At 41.1% G+C, this 17196-nt stretch overlaps 1 protein-coding gene across 1 annotated transcript; it reads left to right on the top strand.

Moving 5' to 3' along the window:
• The first annotated feature begins 254 nt into the window (after nucleotides 1–254).
• Nucleotides 255–14361, top strand: LOC120730757 (T-cell surface glycoprotein CD5). Its single transcript, XM_040027231.1, has 6 exons — nucleotides 255–439; nucleotides 6090–6245; nucleotides 9746–9868; nucleotides 10558–10608; nucleotides 13206–13271; nucleotides 14038–14361. Exons 1-6 carry the CDS (start codon nucleotides 388–390, stop codon nucleotides 14106–14108), a joined length of 519 nt encoding a protein of 172 aa, XP_039883165.1. The 5' UTR covers nucleotides 255–387; the 3' UTR covers nucleotides 14109–14361.
• Nucleotides 14362–17196: the final 2835 nt, after the last annotated feature.

Below are 17196 nucleotides of genomic sequence, written 5' to 3' on the forward strand. Positions count from 1 at the left end.
GCGGGCGACAGAGACTTGTGAGTCAGAACTGCTGAAGTGAAAATGAATACACACATGCACGTAAGTCTTCCCTTCACCTCTTCCTCCTACCCCTTCCTTCTTCCTCGCTTCTTATCGTGCTACTTTCCCCACCCCTTTCTGCCTTTCTTCACTCAGCTCGCTTTGAAGGGAGGAAATTTGCACTTTTGCACAAGCACGAGCAGCAGCAGCAGGCTGGGGATGAAGTGATTCACAGCCTGGAGAAGGGGGAGGGAGGGCAGGGCAGAGGAGTTTGACACTTCTGCATCATTTCCTTTCACATCAGGTTTACTGTTGTTGCTGCCTTGATCTGATTTGTGTCGTCTGTCTGCCTTCTCACTTACCTTCTGGTGGCACGTTGATACTGTGATGGATCTGAGGGCTCTTGTGATCATCTCTGCGCTCTTACTTGTGACTAATGGTAAGTCTGCTTTATTTTGGGGCAAACTGAATACTAAAAGCAAAGCAGCCTCTCAGTCAGACCGGTTTGTCTCATTTCGCTGTAACTGTGGATGCATTGTAGACGCAGTGCTTAGGGGCACAAGATAAACTCCTCACTTTGTTGCGAGAGGTCAGTAAAGTCCGTCCTTTCATTTAACTTTGCTTTCATCAGACAAACCTTGATGAGCGAGCAATAATCGAGAGCTTAGAGCTGTAATGTGGAGCTCGTGGTTTGACATGTTGTCATATATTCACCATGAGGATGAATGAATGCCCGGAGCTGATTTTATGCTAACAAACATCAGATAAAGAGTGAGCGTGTGGAGGACTCTGTGATCACTGCATCACACTACAACAACACGACCATCTTACAGTGTCAGCCCTGTTGTTGTGCGTGTGTCACTGCTGAAAACATTCAGTGACCTGCATTGTAACCTTTAGATCACCTTCTTACCTTAAACGACTATAAAGGTAGCGGTCACTGTGTTACTAACTCACGGGAACACGTCCGTGTCACCAATAATTAACTTGGATATTTTACAGTCCGGAGAGTCTGCTGTATCTCATCGTATTGGTTTCACCTAACTGGCAGCGTCTCCTCTACCACACCACCAACAATGAGCTAAATACTGTCAGCGTCACTAAGAACTCAAAGCTTTGAGCAGCAGCGTCCTGCTCCTCTGCCGAAGGCCTCTTTGTGGAGCTGAACTTAACTAACAGGTGCTTCCTCAAAAAGTGAAGCAGACCTCCGCAGCAGCAAACACTTATTTTCACCTCACAAACTTAAAATAGTAAAGATAGTACAGTAAGTATAGTATAGTAAAGATAATGTGAATACTGGCCTCCTATTTGTTCACCGAGTTTAACATGTGCACTGACGCCGTGGGCTCCAGTGTCTCCCAGCAGCACAAAGCTGTGGTCCACGGACCCTAAACACTCACAAATACTTTAGACATGGAAACAAAAGGAGCAGCAGGAAACTAGCACTGAGCATGTTTACTCTTTTCAACAACAAAGTCATTTTAACATATCACACGTCGGGCGTTGGAGAGGAACGCTGTGCGTCATGTCATTTGCCATCAGTAGTGAAAACATGCAGGAGCGTCAAAGATCGGTGTGGCCCAGTCAGCCTCACGATGCACTCCAACAAAAACGGCTTCTGGGAAATAAAACACAGACAAGAGACACACCAGCATGGTGTCAGTGGGTCGTCCTTCCAGTGTCAGTCCGTTTGCTGCTGCGAGTGCAGAGCGCCGTTCCATTGAAGGCGCTGGCGTCTGACCCGCTCTCTGAGACCTCTAATTCATTTCTTCCACTTCACCTTTTTATCCAGGTGATTTTGTGCCGACCGTCGCCACAGCCTGGCAGGTCTGATCGGCCTTTCATCCTTCCATCACCTAAAATCTTGTTTTTAATGAAAAGCTGTTACTGACCTTAAACTGCTGACAGAAGCGTCAATTTGAATTCAAGCATCGCAAAGTTTGCCGTAAACCTGAGAAATTCATTATTTTTCTAATAAAGCCGTGAGCTCGATAACACCAGGACAATAAGAAAATTACTGTTAAACACCCGAACATTAAAATAAATTTAAATATATATTTTAGCCTCTTATTAAACATTTAATTCTTGTCTGTTCTGCATCATCATTGCTCACACGATTGGAAAATGTTGAAAACTATCAATGTGGGATGTTTAAATCTGATTTGATTTGCTTTAAGGTCGTTCAGGTTCTGTGAACATCGTGCAACAACAATGCTGAATATAAATTACAGGAGACACCCACACTGCATGCAGGAAGTTTTCAAGCATCGTTTTTACACTGTTTTATTTTGTGTGTTTGCACCAAGCACGCGTGACTGCAACATGGTTTTAAACTTGTTTTAAACGGGGAAAGAAGTAAAAAACAGAATAAAATAACACCTCAAAACCAGACAGAAGATGGTTACAAATAACATGAGAATAAAGAGACCAGATGCAGATTATTCACATCCATTAAAATAAGAGATTTCAAAGGTTAAATGTTGATGATTCCAAGTCGTCTGCTGCACATTATTTCATGCAGTACGTGATGATGCAAACAATACAGAGCACAGCTAAAGGCCACCGACACAAGCACAAATCCTCCCTGCATTTACAATCCTGCTGGTTTTACTCGGCGTCAAAACCTTCGTCGTTATCTTAGTGAACTAGGAAGCTGTTAGCAAAGTATCGCCCAAATCATCCTTTGTCTTCATCTTTCTTTTATTTTGGACTGATTTTAATCTGAGCACAGGAAAAACATTTCTGGTGCCGACTCGTCATTGATGTGTGCTGTTCGTATGACTCTTGTCTTCACCAACATGCTGATATTGTGATATCCCAGCAGCTGGGCCGAGTTTGTCCACCGCTGACTGCGTATTCAGGGTGCTGCGTGCTATTGTGTCGATCGCTAGTCTGGAATGGATAGTGATGAGAAAAAGCTATTTTTCTAACCAAAATAAAAAATGCTGTCATAACACCAATGCAACAAATCAATGGTAAACTGCTGTGAACTGTAAAACGGTCATGAACTCATTTTTATTACAACTGAGTATCACCAGCGCTCACACCACAGCGCAGTTACAGCCTGTGCGATGTGTTGTAGCTGCCCTCTTTCAGGCATCAATGATGCACTCCAGAAACAACCGTCAGCTGGACTTTTGATCTTATTTAATCTACAAATCTTCATGAGTTTAGTTACTAAAGTAAATATATGGAGAGATAACGATGTGCTGTGAGTCATTTTTACAGGTAATAATTTACCTGGAATGAGACAAAAACTAGAAATGACATCAGTGAGTCTGAAACCTGCTTTAACTGACAGAGAAAAGCGCACTCTTATTAAACACTAGTTTTACTGGCAGATACGATTTAGCACAGCGTTCGTCCACTAATCTGAGTATCGCTCCTGGTTTCTGCAGAGTTCCTTCATATCTTTGAGCAAGTTACTGAACTGTTGATTATCTGTTGGTGCGAGTGTGTGTAGTAAAGGTAACAGAAGAAGAAGCACTGTATAAATGTGTGATTGTGGCTTGTAGTGTAAAAGCAAGTGCTGGAAAAGTAGAACGTACTTAAATACCCTCCACAGATACTTCAATATCGGCGCGTTACTTCAGCAGCACAATGATCCTGAGCGGTGGATCGATAACATGAGACAATGAGTCCGAGATACTAACAAAGACTCATTTTGAGCAGGAAGAGGGAATAAATTCAAGGTGAATGCAGGATGTGATGTTAGTTTAGACCACAGGTGTCAAACTCTGGCCCGCGAAGCCATACCAAATTCCTATTAGAGCTGGCCTACTGGTATTATACAGCTAATATATATATCGTTTAGTATTAAGCTTTGCTTGTTCTATATTCAGTTTTCCAGCAAAACTTATTTGAGTCCATAAGAAAAGATTCATTCTTAAATCTGGAGGAAGATTTTTTTTTCAATAAATATTAATGTTAGCCCGCGACTTTGTTCCAGTTTTGAATTTTGGCCCACTGTGTATTTGAGTTTGACACCCCTGCTTTAGACCGTCTACAAAGGTCACCTGTGGTGCTTTCAGGGTCCTCACAGCCAGCCTCGGATGATCGCTGCCCGACACTGTTGCAGAAAACAGAGAAAATGCTTCAGAGGGGCCGTCAGCCTCTTTGGCCATTTTGATCTGCTTGTCGTAGCGCAAACAGTCGTTGTTATCGTCAGCCAAAAATGACCATACAATAGAGTTCACATTCGAACGGGCACTGAATTATGCTTTAGGAGTAGCACCCTGATACTGTTCATGATATACTCAAAGGGTAATTTTACTGGTTTGATACGTCGGGTATATTTTAATGGTAGTACTACTGTACATTTACACTTTGTTGTTTGTTGTTTTAGTTGTCCCTAAAAACGATTGCTTTTTAAAGCTTTCCTGTTCATTCTGATCCACACAGACCTCGACTGTGACACAAGCCAAATAATAAAATAAATAAGAAAAAAATACCAGTAAAAATAAATTAAAAATAACATGCATACATATGAAATGTTTTGTATGTATTCCAGATAAAATTAGCATATTTTATTAGTAAGATAAGTTTGAAATGTGGGTCAGTCTGTACTGTTCATCTTTATATAAAAAGGTCTTATCTGTACATGTTTCCCTACAGCGGTTTAGTCGTGCACATAGTTTCACTTCTGTTTGCAGAGGCTTTGAAATCCATGCCGCTGAAACTTGTGTCACCACTACAGCTCAGCGGCACCAAATAGAAGATGGTTTCTGGTGTTTCGAGAATAAGAAGGTGATATCTAAAAACACATCAGAGCTCACGTACCCCTGCTACTAGTTTACTAAGAAAGTCATCGCTGATTAAAAACTAAATATCCATCAATGAACTTTGATGTCATTTTTTACAGTTTGTTACGGCTCTAAAAAATAACATTTCCAACATGCGGGACAAAATTCACAAAACTATAAATTTGTAGCATCAAGTCTTTTCTTCTGGTTTCACCAATTTCCAAAGTGCTTTGAGTACACTGTTAAAAAAACATCTTAAAAAAACTGTAATATTCCAGCAGCTGGGGCGCCAAAATACCACCGTAAAATAACTTCCTCATGAAAATACGGTTATTTCCAGTAATGTAAATAGGGTTTGTTGGGCTCATTTCACATGGGATTCTGCCTTTTCCAAGTGCTTTTAGACATTAAATTAGGAACATTTTAATGTGATCAAACAATGAAATTACCTGTAAACAAGGTCACTGAATGTGGCAATATGAATCATAATACGTAAATGTACAGAAATATACAGTTAACTTAAATAATAATGGATTGCATGCCCTGGGACAGACCGACAGAGGCGAGGCTGCCATATCGCACCATCGGCCCCTCTGGCCACCACCAGTAGGCGGTAGGTGAAGAAACAGCAATGATAATAATACTTATGTGATGTAACACAAGCTTATAGGAATCATGTTACATACTTTTCCATAGCAGTTCAATCTTTCAAATAACGGACAAATATTTGTGAGATTATGATACATTTCTGAATGTATTTTTACAATCTAAATATGCACATGTACAAAAAATATATTTAAAAAACAAGTAAATTGTGTTTTACTATATTTACAGTGATGTTATTTTACCTTTGACATGTAAAGTCACAGTCTACTTATGTAAATGTAATGATATTCTAGAAAGACAAAACTGTAAAATATACAGTAAGATACTGTGACATTACTATTTTTTGGAACAGTGTAGAGCAGGTCCTGAATGTGCGTCTGCAGTTGTTGAGGATCAAAGGTTTATATGCTGTAATCTGCAGGAGCTTAGCTGGGTCATAGTCAGCTTCACAGCAACGACCGTCCAATGGAAGATAAACTTTAAGGATGCTGTTCCTTGAAAAATCTTTTCGTTTGTTGTTTTTTATTTTCTCACAAACATAATCTTAAAGAATATCTTTGTTTCTCTTGTAAATGTATGATTTTGTTCCATGTTTCTTGTAACTTTATTCTTCCCTGCAGGTCGTCTTCATAAGGTTTGATTCACAGCGTCTCTAGTCCACATACTGAAGTCCACAACAGAGGGACACATTCATTATTGTTGTACTTTTGTTATATATACTAACTGATATGTGTCCTCCAGGAAATACCCAAACTCCAGACTATACCCAAACTGAAAACTACACTGTCAGCTCCATTTCCCTGACTAGCAGTCCTGTGACAACTGCCACCACCTCTAAAACTACAAACGTTGTGAATAAAGCGCCCAATGCAGTCACTTCTTCAACCAAATGTAAAGGTAATGTTGTGGTAATCCTGCATTTTCTATCCACCGCTTCCTGTTTGGTCAAAAAACAAAAACAAAAAAACAAACACAATTCAGGCATCATTTGAAAGATGCGTGTCAGATCAGAGAGCCATAGCTGGATCGGATTGAAGGCAGAGATCATCAAGGTGACAGCGTTACTGAGAGAGTACAGGGCTCTAGACTAACTTTTTGCCATGGGCGTGCCGGTACGCCTAACTTTAAAAAGTTAGGCGTACCGGCACAAAAGTTAGGCGCACACAAATTTTATAATAATTTATATAATATAATGTGTTTTTCTGGATACACTGTGCTTTTTCAGCATTCAAAGGTTGATGACACCGTGTCAGAGCACTGGCTATGAATTTCAGAAGGATCAGGCCTTAACAGAAAAGTTAGCAATAGTTCTTTTCCTATTACAGCTACATCCACTTCTGTCGTGCCTAGGCTGCTCACTAGAGCTGGGTATCATCACTGATTTCTATAATCCATTCGATTCCGGTTTTCAAAGTCCCGGTTCGATTCAACTTAGCCTCAGACAGTCAGAAATATTATAATTCTGATCATTTATCAGCACTGACTTCATCAGAATTGTGAACATCACAGCAGATGCCTTTGTGTGAAAGTAACTGAGAATAAAACAGAAAAACATGAAGGAGATTTTCCTGGTCTGGCTTTTTATAGCAGATAACCTTAAAAATATTCTACAATGTTCTGCATATAAAGTTTAAATTTCTTCAGTATTGAACAACAGAAAATATAGGCTTTCTTGTCCGAGGTCATTTAAGTGAAAAAAGAAAGAAACAGACAGCAGCCACAGCGCTGTAAACAACGGTAGACTGGTGGGTAATAAGCCAATGAATAATACAGAAAACAGAGATTGGAGACGGGAAACTGTTCTTGAAGTACAGAGAGAGATAGAGAGAGAGCTAGCTGTGCATGAAGTGTGATTTTAATAGTCGTGGAAGCAAAACAGCAAAATTCATGACGACATTGATCAAATGTGAAGCGCAGTTTGCTGCTTCTTTTGCTGCTGGCTCAGTGAAGTTTGGCTGGAGAGACAAAACCTGCAGCTCAGAATCAGCGCAAAAAGACGTAATCACAGCGCGGACCGGACGCATCAGGATCGCTAAGCTCCGACAGCGTGTCCGTCTACGGGCCGTCGGGTGAGAAAGCCGAGAAAGACAAAGCTGATTCTGATGCGTCGGGTCTGTGTTTACGTCTTTGTGTGGAGTCCGTGTACCTGCTCTCATTTGCTGTTTGGTTGTTGTTGAAATGGTTTTGTGAGCTTTAATCTGAGAATCTGGTGTTTCTGGCAAAACACAGTTATATTTAAAAGTCAGGATTTAATGAATTGATATCGCTTTATTCAAGCTACTCACCTCCCACTTCCACCTGCACTTTCAACTGGACCACGGCCAATCAGAGAGGTCCCGCCCCTTACTATCTCTGATTGGTTTAGTCCACGATAGGGGCAAAATGTGTCTGTTGTTGACCACAGGGAAGGTTGCAGATTTTTTTTTTTTTTTTTTTTTTTTGCTACCCCTGAACAGTTGGTCGCACAGGTGCAACCAAATATTTTTTTTTAGTCGCACCACTGAAAAATTTGGTCGCATTTGCGACCAAATTGGTCGCACTCTAGAGCCCTGGAGTAGCAAACAACACGCCAGCCTGTGCTGTGGATCAAAGGCTGGTCTGCTGTCTGCAGATCTTTGTAGATGTTCAACGGTGCCAATTTCATGTCGTGTGGTTTGACTTGTTTTTTCTCTGCAGACTTTAAGTTGTGCATTTAAGAACTGCAACACATGTGATACTCTTTTAAATTTATGATCGACAACCGAAACCAGTTGTGATCTTGGAGTCTAGACAGCACTGAGGGAAAATAAATACATGAATCTATATTGATTCTGTTAATTTATGCCAGGCCTCAGAAACACTAACAAACATTACCTGTAAACATGGGTCGTCACTGCACTCACAAGCACATTTAGGGTGGAAATGATGCTGTGGTTTCACTTAGTGCAGCTGACAACTTGTCTTCTATAAATATGCTGAAAAAAATCACAGGAAGACTTGGAAAACAAGAAATCAGATCTCAGTGGGGAAACAAACCACGCTGGATATCTAAACTGATATGGCCCGGGGAGTGAGAAGATCCCACACTGTTTGATGGAAATGTAAATTATCACCCTACAGAGGGCTGAATTCAAAGACAGGTGCTGCGGGCTAGTCCATTTTACCTAAATTTCTTTGCAGCAATAGAGCATGCACACAAGCCCCCATGTGTTTGTATGCATGCCTGACAACATTGGGACATGCTCCTAATGAGGAGGAATGTGTACCAGTGTAGGGTCCAAGGGTGCAAGCATTTGAGCTTTCATCCTGAAAGCTAATGGCAGTCAGGGTGCTGTTGCCAAGCCTGTAGAGGCCTGTGACATCATGTAGATGTGTCCCTAGACCATCACTGATGCAGCACCAAATCGGTCATCCAGAAGAATGTTACAGGCAGCGTGCTTCTCTAGACCCTCTCACGTCTGTCACATGTGCTCAGTCAACATGCTCTCATCTGTGAAAAGCACATTGTGCCAGTGATGGACCTGCCAGTTCTGGTGTTCTATGGCAAATACCAGTCCAACTCCATGGTGCCAGGCAGTGAGCACAGAGCCCACTAGAGGCAGTTGCCTGCTCAGGCCACCCTCGTGAAGTCTGTTTCTGATTGTTTGGTCAGAACAATCAGAATCGGTTACCTGCCAAAGGATCTTTTGCAGCTCTGGAAATGCTCATCTTGTTCCTCCTTGCACAAAGGAGCAGATACCGGTCCTCCTGATGGATTAAGGACCTTCTACAGCCCTATCTGCCTTTCTCTTGGACTGTGCTGGGAGACACAGCAAACCTTTTGGCAATAGCACTTATTGATGTTCCATTCTGGAGGAGCTGGACTACCTGCACAACCTCTGTGGGGTCCAAGCATCACCTCATGCTATCGGTAGTGACACCAACCTTAGCCAATTGCAAAACTAGTGAAAAAACAGTCAGAAAAGATGAGGAAGGAAAAATATTGGCCTCCACCTGTAAAACCATTCATGTTTTGGAGGTTGTCTCATTGTTGTTCCTGAACATGTTGGTAATTTCGTGAACACAGTAGCAGCTGAAACTAATTAATGACCCCCTCTGCTACTTAACTGATGAGAGCAACTTCCCAAAAGTCTAACTGGCTTCATGCTGTACTCTGATAAAAACGTGGAGCAGTCTGTGTAAAACCACATTAATGCTACATGGCAGGTTTAGGAGCAACATATGCAGATTCTTCACAAAAATGTTAGTTATTTCAAAAAGATGATGCCAAACCTTTGTACTATTATCAAATAAATAAATTATCTGTATACTATTGCGTTAAACTATTATTTGTACTTTACACAGAATACCAGCTTTTATACATACAGTATATGTGCTATTCAGATAATATGTGTGTTTTCCTGTTTGTGTGTGTCCAGCTGAGAAGGACGCGGCACAGCTGAAGACCTACAAAGTGATGACAGCGTTGCTCTTCTGCATATTGCTCATCCTTTTCCTGATGCGCTTCACCAGGCCTACTGTAAAAGCCCTGCAGAAGAGATGTGAGTACACACACAGTCCACAGGTCTTTGTCAGAATAAAATAGAATAGATGACGTGCTGTTGGAAGACTTCAGATTCAAATTGATGCACACTCAGTCATTCAGATAGTGAAATCCAAGAAAGTTCATTCTGCTCATCTGGAAATGGCGTTTTCAATGAGGGGACCATTTCGTTAATCCAAGTGACTTCTTTAGTCTCAGCTGACTCCAGGTTTCCTCAACATAATAAACAGTACATTTGCACAATGACCAATAGGATCATTTTGCAAAAAATCACCCCAAGGATCAGCTCCATTGGCACAAACAGAGTAATATAGTGTACACTGGTAAGTGCCAGGAGGATCAAGGAGTCGAGGAGACCATCTCTGGAAAAGACCATCTCTGAATCAAGGAGGGGGCCTAAGGGTACAACTGTCACCATCTTACAATGATGTGATTGCAGCCATAGTCATCTCTGTGTGGATGGTACTCGTGGTATTGATCAGTGGTCATGTGACAATTTGCATATTAATGATCATGCAACTGACCTCACAGCCCATTGTTAGCCAGTGGTGCTAGATTTGGTCACTTTGTAAATGTACCGATGAATAGAATCAACTTTCTGGGAGTGTTTTTAATTGGTACACAACAGAGAAACCAGAGTATGGCATAGCTAACGTGCTGACACACATGTTCACTGTTGATTTCCAGTTTCAGACAGGAGGCAGAATCGTTGGATAGGACCAACACAGAGTCACAGCGGTGAGTCATGCACTCTAAGTCTCAGCTCTAATATCATTGATCACATACTGTATTTCAAAATAGTACCCTGTTTGATATATGGTCATGTAAGAAGTGTTTCACAGGACTCAATGGATCCGATGGCTTGTGGAACTCCTGTTTGTAACAATGTTGCTTTAGATTGTTTCCAGACATTTGCTGTCTTTGGTTTTTACCAAATATGGAATTGTGCATTATGGCCAAGGATTTCATCTTTGGTCTCATTGATCCAAACACTGTTCCAGAAGTCTTGTGTTTTGTTCAAATGCAACTTTAAGTTGTGCTTCCATGTTCTTTTTTTAAGAAAAGAGGTTTTACCTGGAAATCCTTCCAAAGAACCTATACTTGTGGAGTCTTTTTCATATTGTACTATAATCAGCATTCACAAGCCTGAAGATTCAACTGAGATGTTGCTCCTGGGTGTTTTGACATTTCTTTGAGCAAACCCAGACATCTTGCAGTCCTCGAGCGGACCATGAACTATCTAAGCCATATCTATCCATCCATCCAAATCAGGGGCTTATTCCATTGGTCACATATACAGAGTGTTGCCATCCTCTTCAATCAATCAAAGCTTTATTCGTCACATGCAGGTTGCCCTGCAGTGAAATGGGACCCCCCCCGACCATACACATATAGCACAAACATTACATTCCGACCTGTATCCCCATGTAATGTTTGTGCTATATGTGTATGGTCGGGGGGGGTCCCATTTCACTGCAGGGCAACCTGCATGTGACGAATAAAGCTTTGATTGATTGAAGAGGATGGCAACACTCTGTATATGACTGATTGTAATATATAGAGACAGACAACCATTCAGCAAGTAAATTATAACTTAGGGCCTTCTTGCTATGAGACAACAATGGAAACAATCACATCACCACGCCACAACTTCCTCTGTATAGCATAATACTCTAGAGTCAAATGTGAGGCCATCTGAATGACAGGTAAAGCTTGACTCAAATTGGGTCAAATATGAGGAAAAAAGAAAATCTGAAAGGTCGACCATGAAAACAATCAAGGTGTTGCAATGGCACAAAGTCCAGGCGTTTGAAGAGGTCTCTCTCCTCCAAGTCTCTGTTAGTACATGACTCAATAATTGATCAACAAATCGATTTACTCTGCCTTACAGAAACCTGGTTGCAGCAGGATGATTGTGTTGGTTTAAATGAATCAGCACCCCCGAGTCATTCTAACTACCAGAAACCTCGAAGCACAGGCGGTATTTAAAAGTAGAATGGGAGGCAGTGTCACGTTTAGTTAACGGACTGATGCACAGACCAGAAATCCTTGTAGAGAAGACAGTTTATTGATACAGACAACACCAGTTGATACTATATACAATGTGCTGGAGGGAAAGGAAGGGGATCAGACGCGCTCCAAAGAATCACTCTGCTCTCTCCACAACTGGGTTACACAAATCCCAACACTCCTCCATGAGATGACAGGCAGGTAGGGAAAGATCTGTACACAGAAACCTTAGTTATAGATGAACAGATGGAAACAACTCACAGATTCAGATTCTCAAACTACTGAGCGACTGACGCTGATAGCTCAACGATCCAGCGACGATTAGCACAGTGCTGCTATCTTAAGTAGGGCTCACGATTATGCAGATAGGCAGCAGGTGTGGAGATGACAGGTGCGTGGGCCGGGGGGGGGGGAGCCCATAATGAGCATCGCCCCGGCAGGAGAGAGAGAGAAAGAGCAAAAACATCAAAAACACATGTTGCCTAATACAGGATCAGCTGGTGAGCCACAGGCACCATGACAGGCAGAGCCTTCAGTTTTCAGGCCCCTCTTCCGTGGGACCAGCTTCCAGTTTGATTCAGGAGACAGACACTATCTCTACTTTTAAGATTGCCCAATGCAGTCACTTCTGCCGGGGACTCCCATGATGCATTGAGTTTTTCCTTTCAGTCACCCTTTTCACTCACTATGTGTTAACAGACCTCTCTGCACTGAATTATACTTGTTATTAATCTCTGGCTCTCTTCCTTCTCTCACCCCAACCAATCACAGCAGATGGCCCCGCCCCTCCCTGAGCCTGGTTCTGCTGGAGGTTTCTTCCTGTTAAAAGGGAGTTTTTCCTTCTCACTGTCGCCAAAGTGCTGCTCATAGGGGGTCATATGATTGTTGGTTTTTCTCTGTATGTATTATTGTAGGGTCTACTGTACAGTATAAAGCACCTTGAGGTGACTGTTGTTGTCTTTTGGCGCTATATAAATAAAGTTGAATTGAATTAAATTTTAAATTCTGTGACAGGACCTTAGAGAAACATTTATGCAAACACACTGAAGGTCTTCACTAAAGCAACTTTGTAAAGAATATGGAGGCAGAATAAGGATCTGCAAGAGACAGTCATGCACAATATGATTACTTAAGGTTATTGCTGCTAAAGGTGGTTCCACAAGCTATTGACTCATAAAGTTTATGTAATTGTCTTATTCACAGGACTGCACTCATAAATGTACATGGGTGGTTTGTGTGCTTTGTTGATGATCAGAAAAATAAAGGAAAAACATGTAGACATATAAAAAAGTAACGGACATCCCATCTCTTTATGTCTCTTTCAGTGTCTTATCATCGAGGGAAAACGGCAGTTAAAAATAATGATGGAGATAAGAGACACTCCTACCCTGGTAACACACACAAAGTCAAAAAATATGTATAATTATTTCCTCCTTTAATTCTTTACAATATTTGAGAAAAATGCATTTCAAATTTTAGACTTTAATTGTTACATACATGTACATATTTTTACAAGTGCAAAAGTAATAGGACAAGTCACTGATAAGGTCATAAAAGAGGTCATAATTAGGCTAAACAGAAGAAAAACATCACAGGTAGAGGAAACTTTAGGACTGTCCAAATCAGTTATTGGTCCAGTCTGTAAAAGAGGAGTACTGAACCTGAACAGACCACAGGAGGTAAACGACGTGGCGGAGGAAAACATTTTTATCCCCGATTTAACAAAAACACCGACTTCAGCATCTAGCCACATCAATAATATTCTCAAAGACCCAGGCATGTTGTTATGAAAAGTATATGAAATATATATAATATATAAATCCAGACAGTGTGTGTGTGTGTGTGTGTGTCTGTGTGTAGACGGGTATTAACATCTTTGTGGGGACCATAAACCAGGTCCCCACGAGTTTGAAGGCCTTGTTGAGAGTCAACATGTGGTTTTAGTGTCAGGATTACAATTAGGTTATGGTGGGGTTTAGGATAAGGGTCAGGGTTAGGCATTCATTTTTAATGGTTAGGGTTAGCACCTAGGGAAAGCATTGTGTCAACGAGATGTCCCCACAAGGCCATAAATACACACACGTGTGTGTGTGTGTGTCTGTACACAAGAGTTCATTTTGTTGCTCTAAATCTGATGTCTCTCCTGTGTGCCGACAGCTCTGGATCGTTTGGTAATCTCTGACAGCAGAGAGCCTTCATCCAATAGGAACAGTGACTACAACCTCTGACTTGCATCTTCCTCCATCATCTTCCTCCGTCATCTTCCTCCATCATCTTCCTCCGTCATAATCACTGTCATCATTGTCTTATGTGAGCTGGAAATGTAGTATATTTTCATTTGTAACTATATTTCACCTATTTTGTGAGTCTATCAAGAAGTCACAAATATAGGTTCAAAGTTATGTAAAAGTGAGTTTCATTGTGGCCTCACCACTGTGAGATCCACTGTGAGATCCACTGTGAGAGATCCACTGTGAGAGATCCACTGTGAGAGAACAAAAACGTTGCACAGGGTCTCATCCCTGCCCGGCAGCTACAACACCAACCCAAAAACTGTAGACCACACACACACACACACACACACACACACACACACACATGCATACACGCACACATGCACACACGCACACATGCACACACGCACACATGCACACACACACACATGCACGCACACACGCATACACGTGCGCGCGCACACGCACACACACAATATTCATGAATGACTGTACATGCAAACACACACACACATGCACGCACACGCGCACACACACGCACACACACACGCACGCACACGCACACGCACACATGCACACACACGCACGCACACACACACACACACACACACAATATTCATGAATGACTGTACAGCGCACAGTTTTGTAGTAGATAACATCCAAATCAATTCACCCAATTCTTGTTTTGAGAGTGATGTCAGAGAATGCTGTGCAGTCATTCCACCCTGGAAAAGAACAAAGTCATTAAAAGGAGCTTCATCAAATCAGACATCTGTTTATAGTTTGTTGTCAAGTGCCAATCATGTAAAGTTTATATCAATAAAACATACAGGATGTAGCACACACACCTAGATTTCCAAGTTTACGTTAATGTAGTTGAGTTTTTTTCTCAATCACACAGCTATAAAACCACATCTATTCCAAAACAGTCGTATATAACCTTAGTGCAAAGCTCCCCATGTTTCTGTGTGTCTGAATGTAAGTCTTTGTTTCTTTTTGGTTACACCACCTGCAGCTTTGTCCAAATTACTCTCGACACTGAAACAGATGGCGTTTTACATGTTGTGCAAAGCCTGTAACTTAACCATGAATAAATATAAGACAGAGACAGGACCATTTAAATCATTTCTACATCTCTGACATGTGAGTTGTCGCCCTCATCCTCTCAAACTTTAACCAAATCCTTTGTCCTGTTTTGCAGAGCCTTATCTCCATCACAGTCCATTTAGTTTTAGTTTAATCCACTTAATCTATTAATATCTCACACACATAAACATTTTTAATTAGGGGTCTCTGCCTTACAGTGTAAAGCACCTTGAGACAACTTCCGTGTTTAAATATAACTGAATTGAATAAAGTTTTGAATTGCGTCACATTTTGACGTGTTCATGAGCAACAAACTCCTGGGTGGAGTTCAGCTCACATCACCCAATGATTCAGAAGAATCCACTAAGCAATTAGAAATGTCTAAAGTTGTTTTTTGTTTTTTTATTTATTGTTTAATATGAAAGTTAGTCATCAAGAAGGATTGAAAACAGAAAATGCTATTTTAAGCAAGCACTCCAGCTTTTTAAATGGTAACTTGCAGATAAATGTTTTTCTTTCTGTGCTTTATTCTATTAAATGTTGTGTCTGATTGAGTATAACTCTAGTGTTAGTGCAGTTAGTGGCCTCAGCGGCTTCACAGTCCTTTTCACTTTACTTTTTACTTTGCTTGCTTACAAGTTTCACAACTTGAACTCTTTGTGTGTGAATAACCAACGATGACCCTGAGAACTGCAGGAACAATCTTCAACATGTTGTAAATATTCTCCTCATCAAAACATTTTCAGAAAAAGAACAATTGGAGTGTAACATGGTAATATAGTACTGTTTGTTATACTAAGTGCAACTTTTTGTCATAAGTAAAATGATTCAACCAAGTTGACCTGATTGTTTCTTTGAACATTTTGTTGATTTTAAAGAAGACAGAAAGACAAAGAAAATGGGGAGAGACAGGGATGAAGGTGGTTACCGAGTGCAGAGATGTGGTTTCCTTTGCCGTTGACACCAGCTTCCTGTTTGTGTTATTTCTGGTGCAATCTGTATGTCTTCCCTCTTGTCTTTCATTAACTCTCTCTCATGTTCTCTTCTCATTTCTATCAGCCCTTCCTTGTTCACTATGCTCATTTTTCCATCTCCTGTGTGGTGAAGTGAGGGCTGGGGGTTGAGCTGTTCGTGTCACACAATGTCTCCACTACCACTGAAAGGATTTGAACCAAAAGCTTCTTACTGATGAAAACTTCAGTGATGTCACTGTAGAGGAGTCCTTTCTCCTATAACCTCACAATCACCATTTCTACACACTTTGTGTTGCAGATTTTAAATAGAGCTTTTTAATTGCCATTTTGTCATGTGGTCTTAAAGAGCTAACCAATGATATACCAACTAAAAGCTTTATAAGAATAAAAGTCTTCCAATAAGGAATTTGTATATTGAACAAGAAAAAATAACTCCACATACACTGTGGCTACTGGGAGTATTGTAATACAACCAGTAATGGTAATGCATTGTGCATTATTTCTTTTTCATAATTTATAATGTGGCATAAATGCAGAGAAAACTATAACAGAATGAACTGCGGTACTGCACAGGAAGACAAGTATGTGGGGCTGGGACAGGTGAGCCTGGGATCGGCTCCATGGACTGTGATGATGATTGCAGGCCGAGCATGTGGGGGCACGTACAGCTGGAAACTGCTCTATGTTTTTAATGTTGATTGTTATTTTTACACCACTGGACCAGAAAGGTCACCTCATTCCTTTAGTCGTGTTGGTACTGGCTCATGTACCAATCACATTGCTGCATCTATGTATAGTTTATTTTTCTCTTTCTCTCGCTCTGTCTTTTCACTTTTGTTTGTCTATCTGTATCAACCACATTTTCAACAATAAACTGAAAAGATGCATGAGCACACGGGAGGTAGGGGAGGGGCTGGTTGTGTTAAGAGATTTGGGTAATCCAGTGTCAGTAATGAAAATGAACAAATGGGCTGCTGTCAGTGGTTGTAGGCTTGGTGCACAGCACTACCTAGCCTGCTATA

The sequence above is a fragment of the Simochromis diagramma genome, unplaced genomic scaffold (assembly GCF_900408965.1).
Source record: "Simochromis diagramma unplaced genomic scaffold, fSimDia1.1 OVJJ01000446.1, whole genome shotgun sequence".
Classification (NCBI taxonomy): domain Eukaryota; kingdom Metazoa; phylum Chordata; class Actinopteri; order Cichliformes; family Cichlidae; genus Simochromis; species Simochromis diagramma.

Coding starts and splice junctions, on each gene's coding strand:
- LOC120730757 (XM_040027231.1), top strand. CDS start 388: ATGGATCTGAGGGCTCTTGTGATCATCTCTGCGCTCTTACTTGTGACT. Junction 10,609..13,205: donor ACCAACACAGAGTCACAGCG/GTGAGTCATGCA, acceptor TGTCTCTTTCAG/TGTCTTATCATCGAGGGAAA. Junction 13,272..14,037: donor TAAGAGACACTCCTACCCTG/GTAACACACACA, acceptor GTGTGCCGACAG/CTCTGGATCGTTTGGTAATC.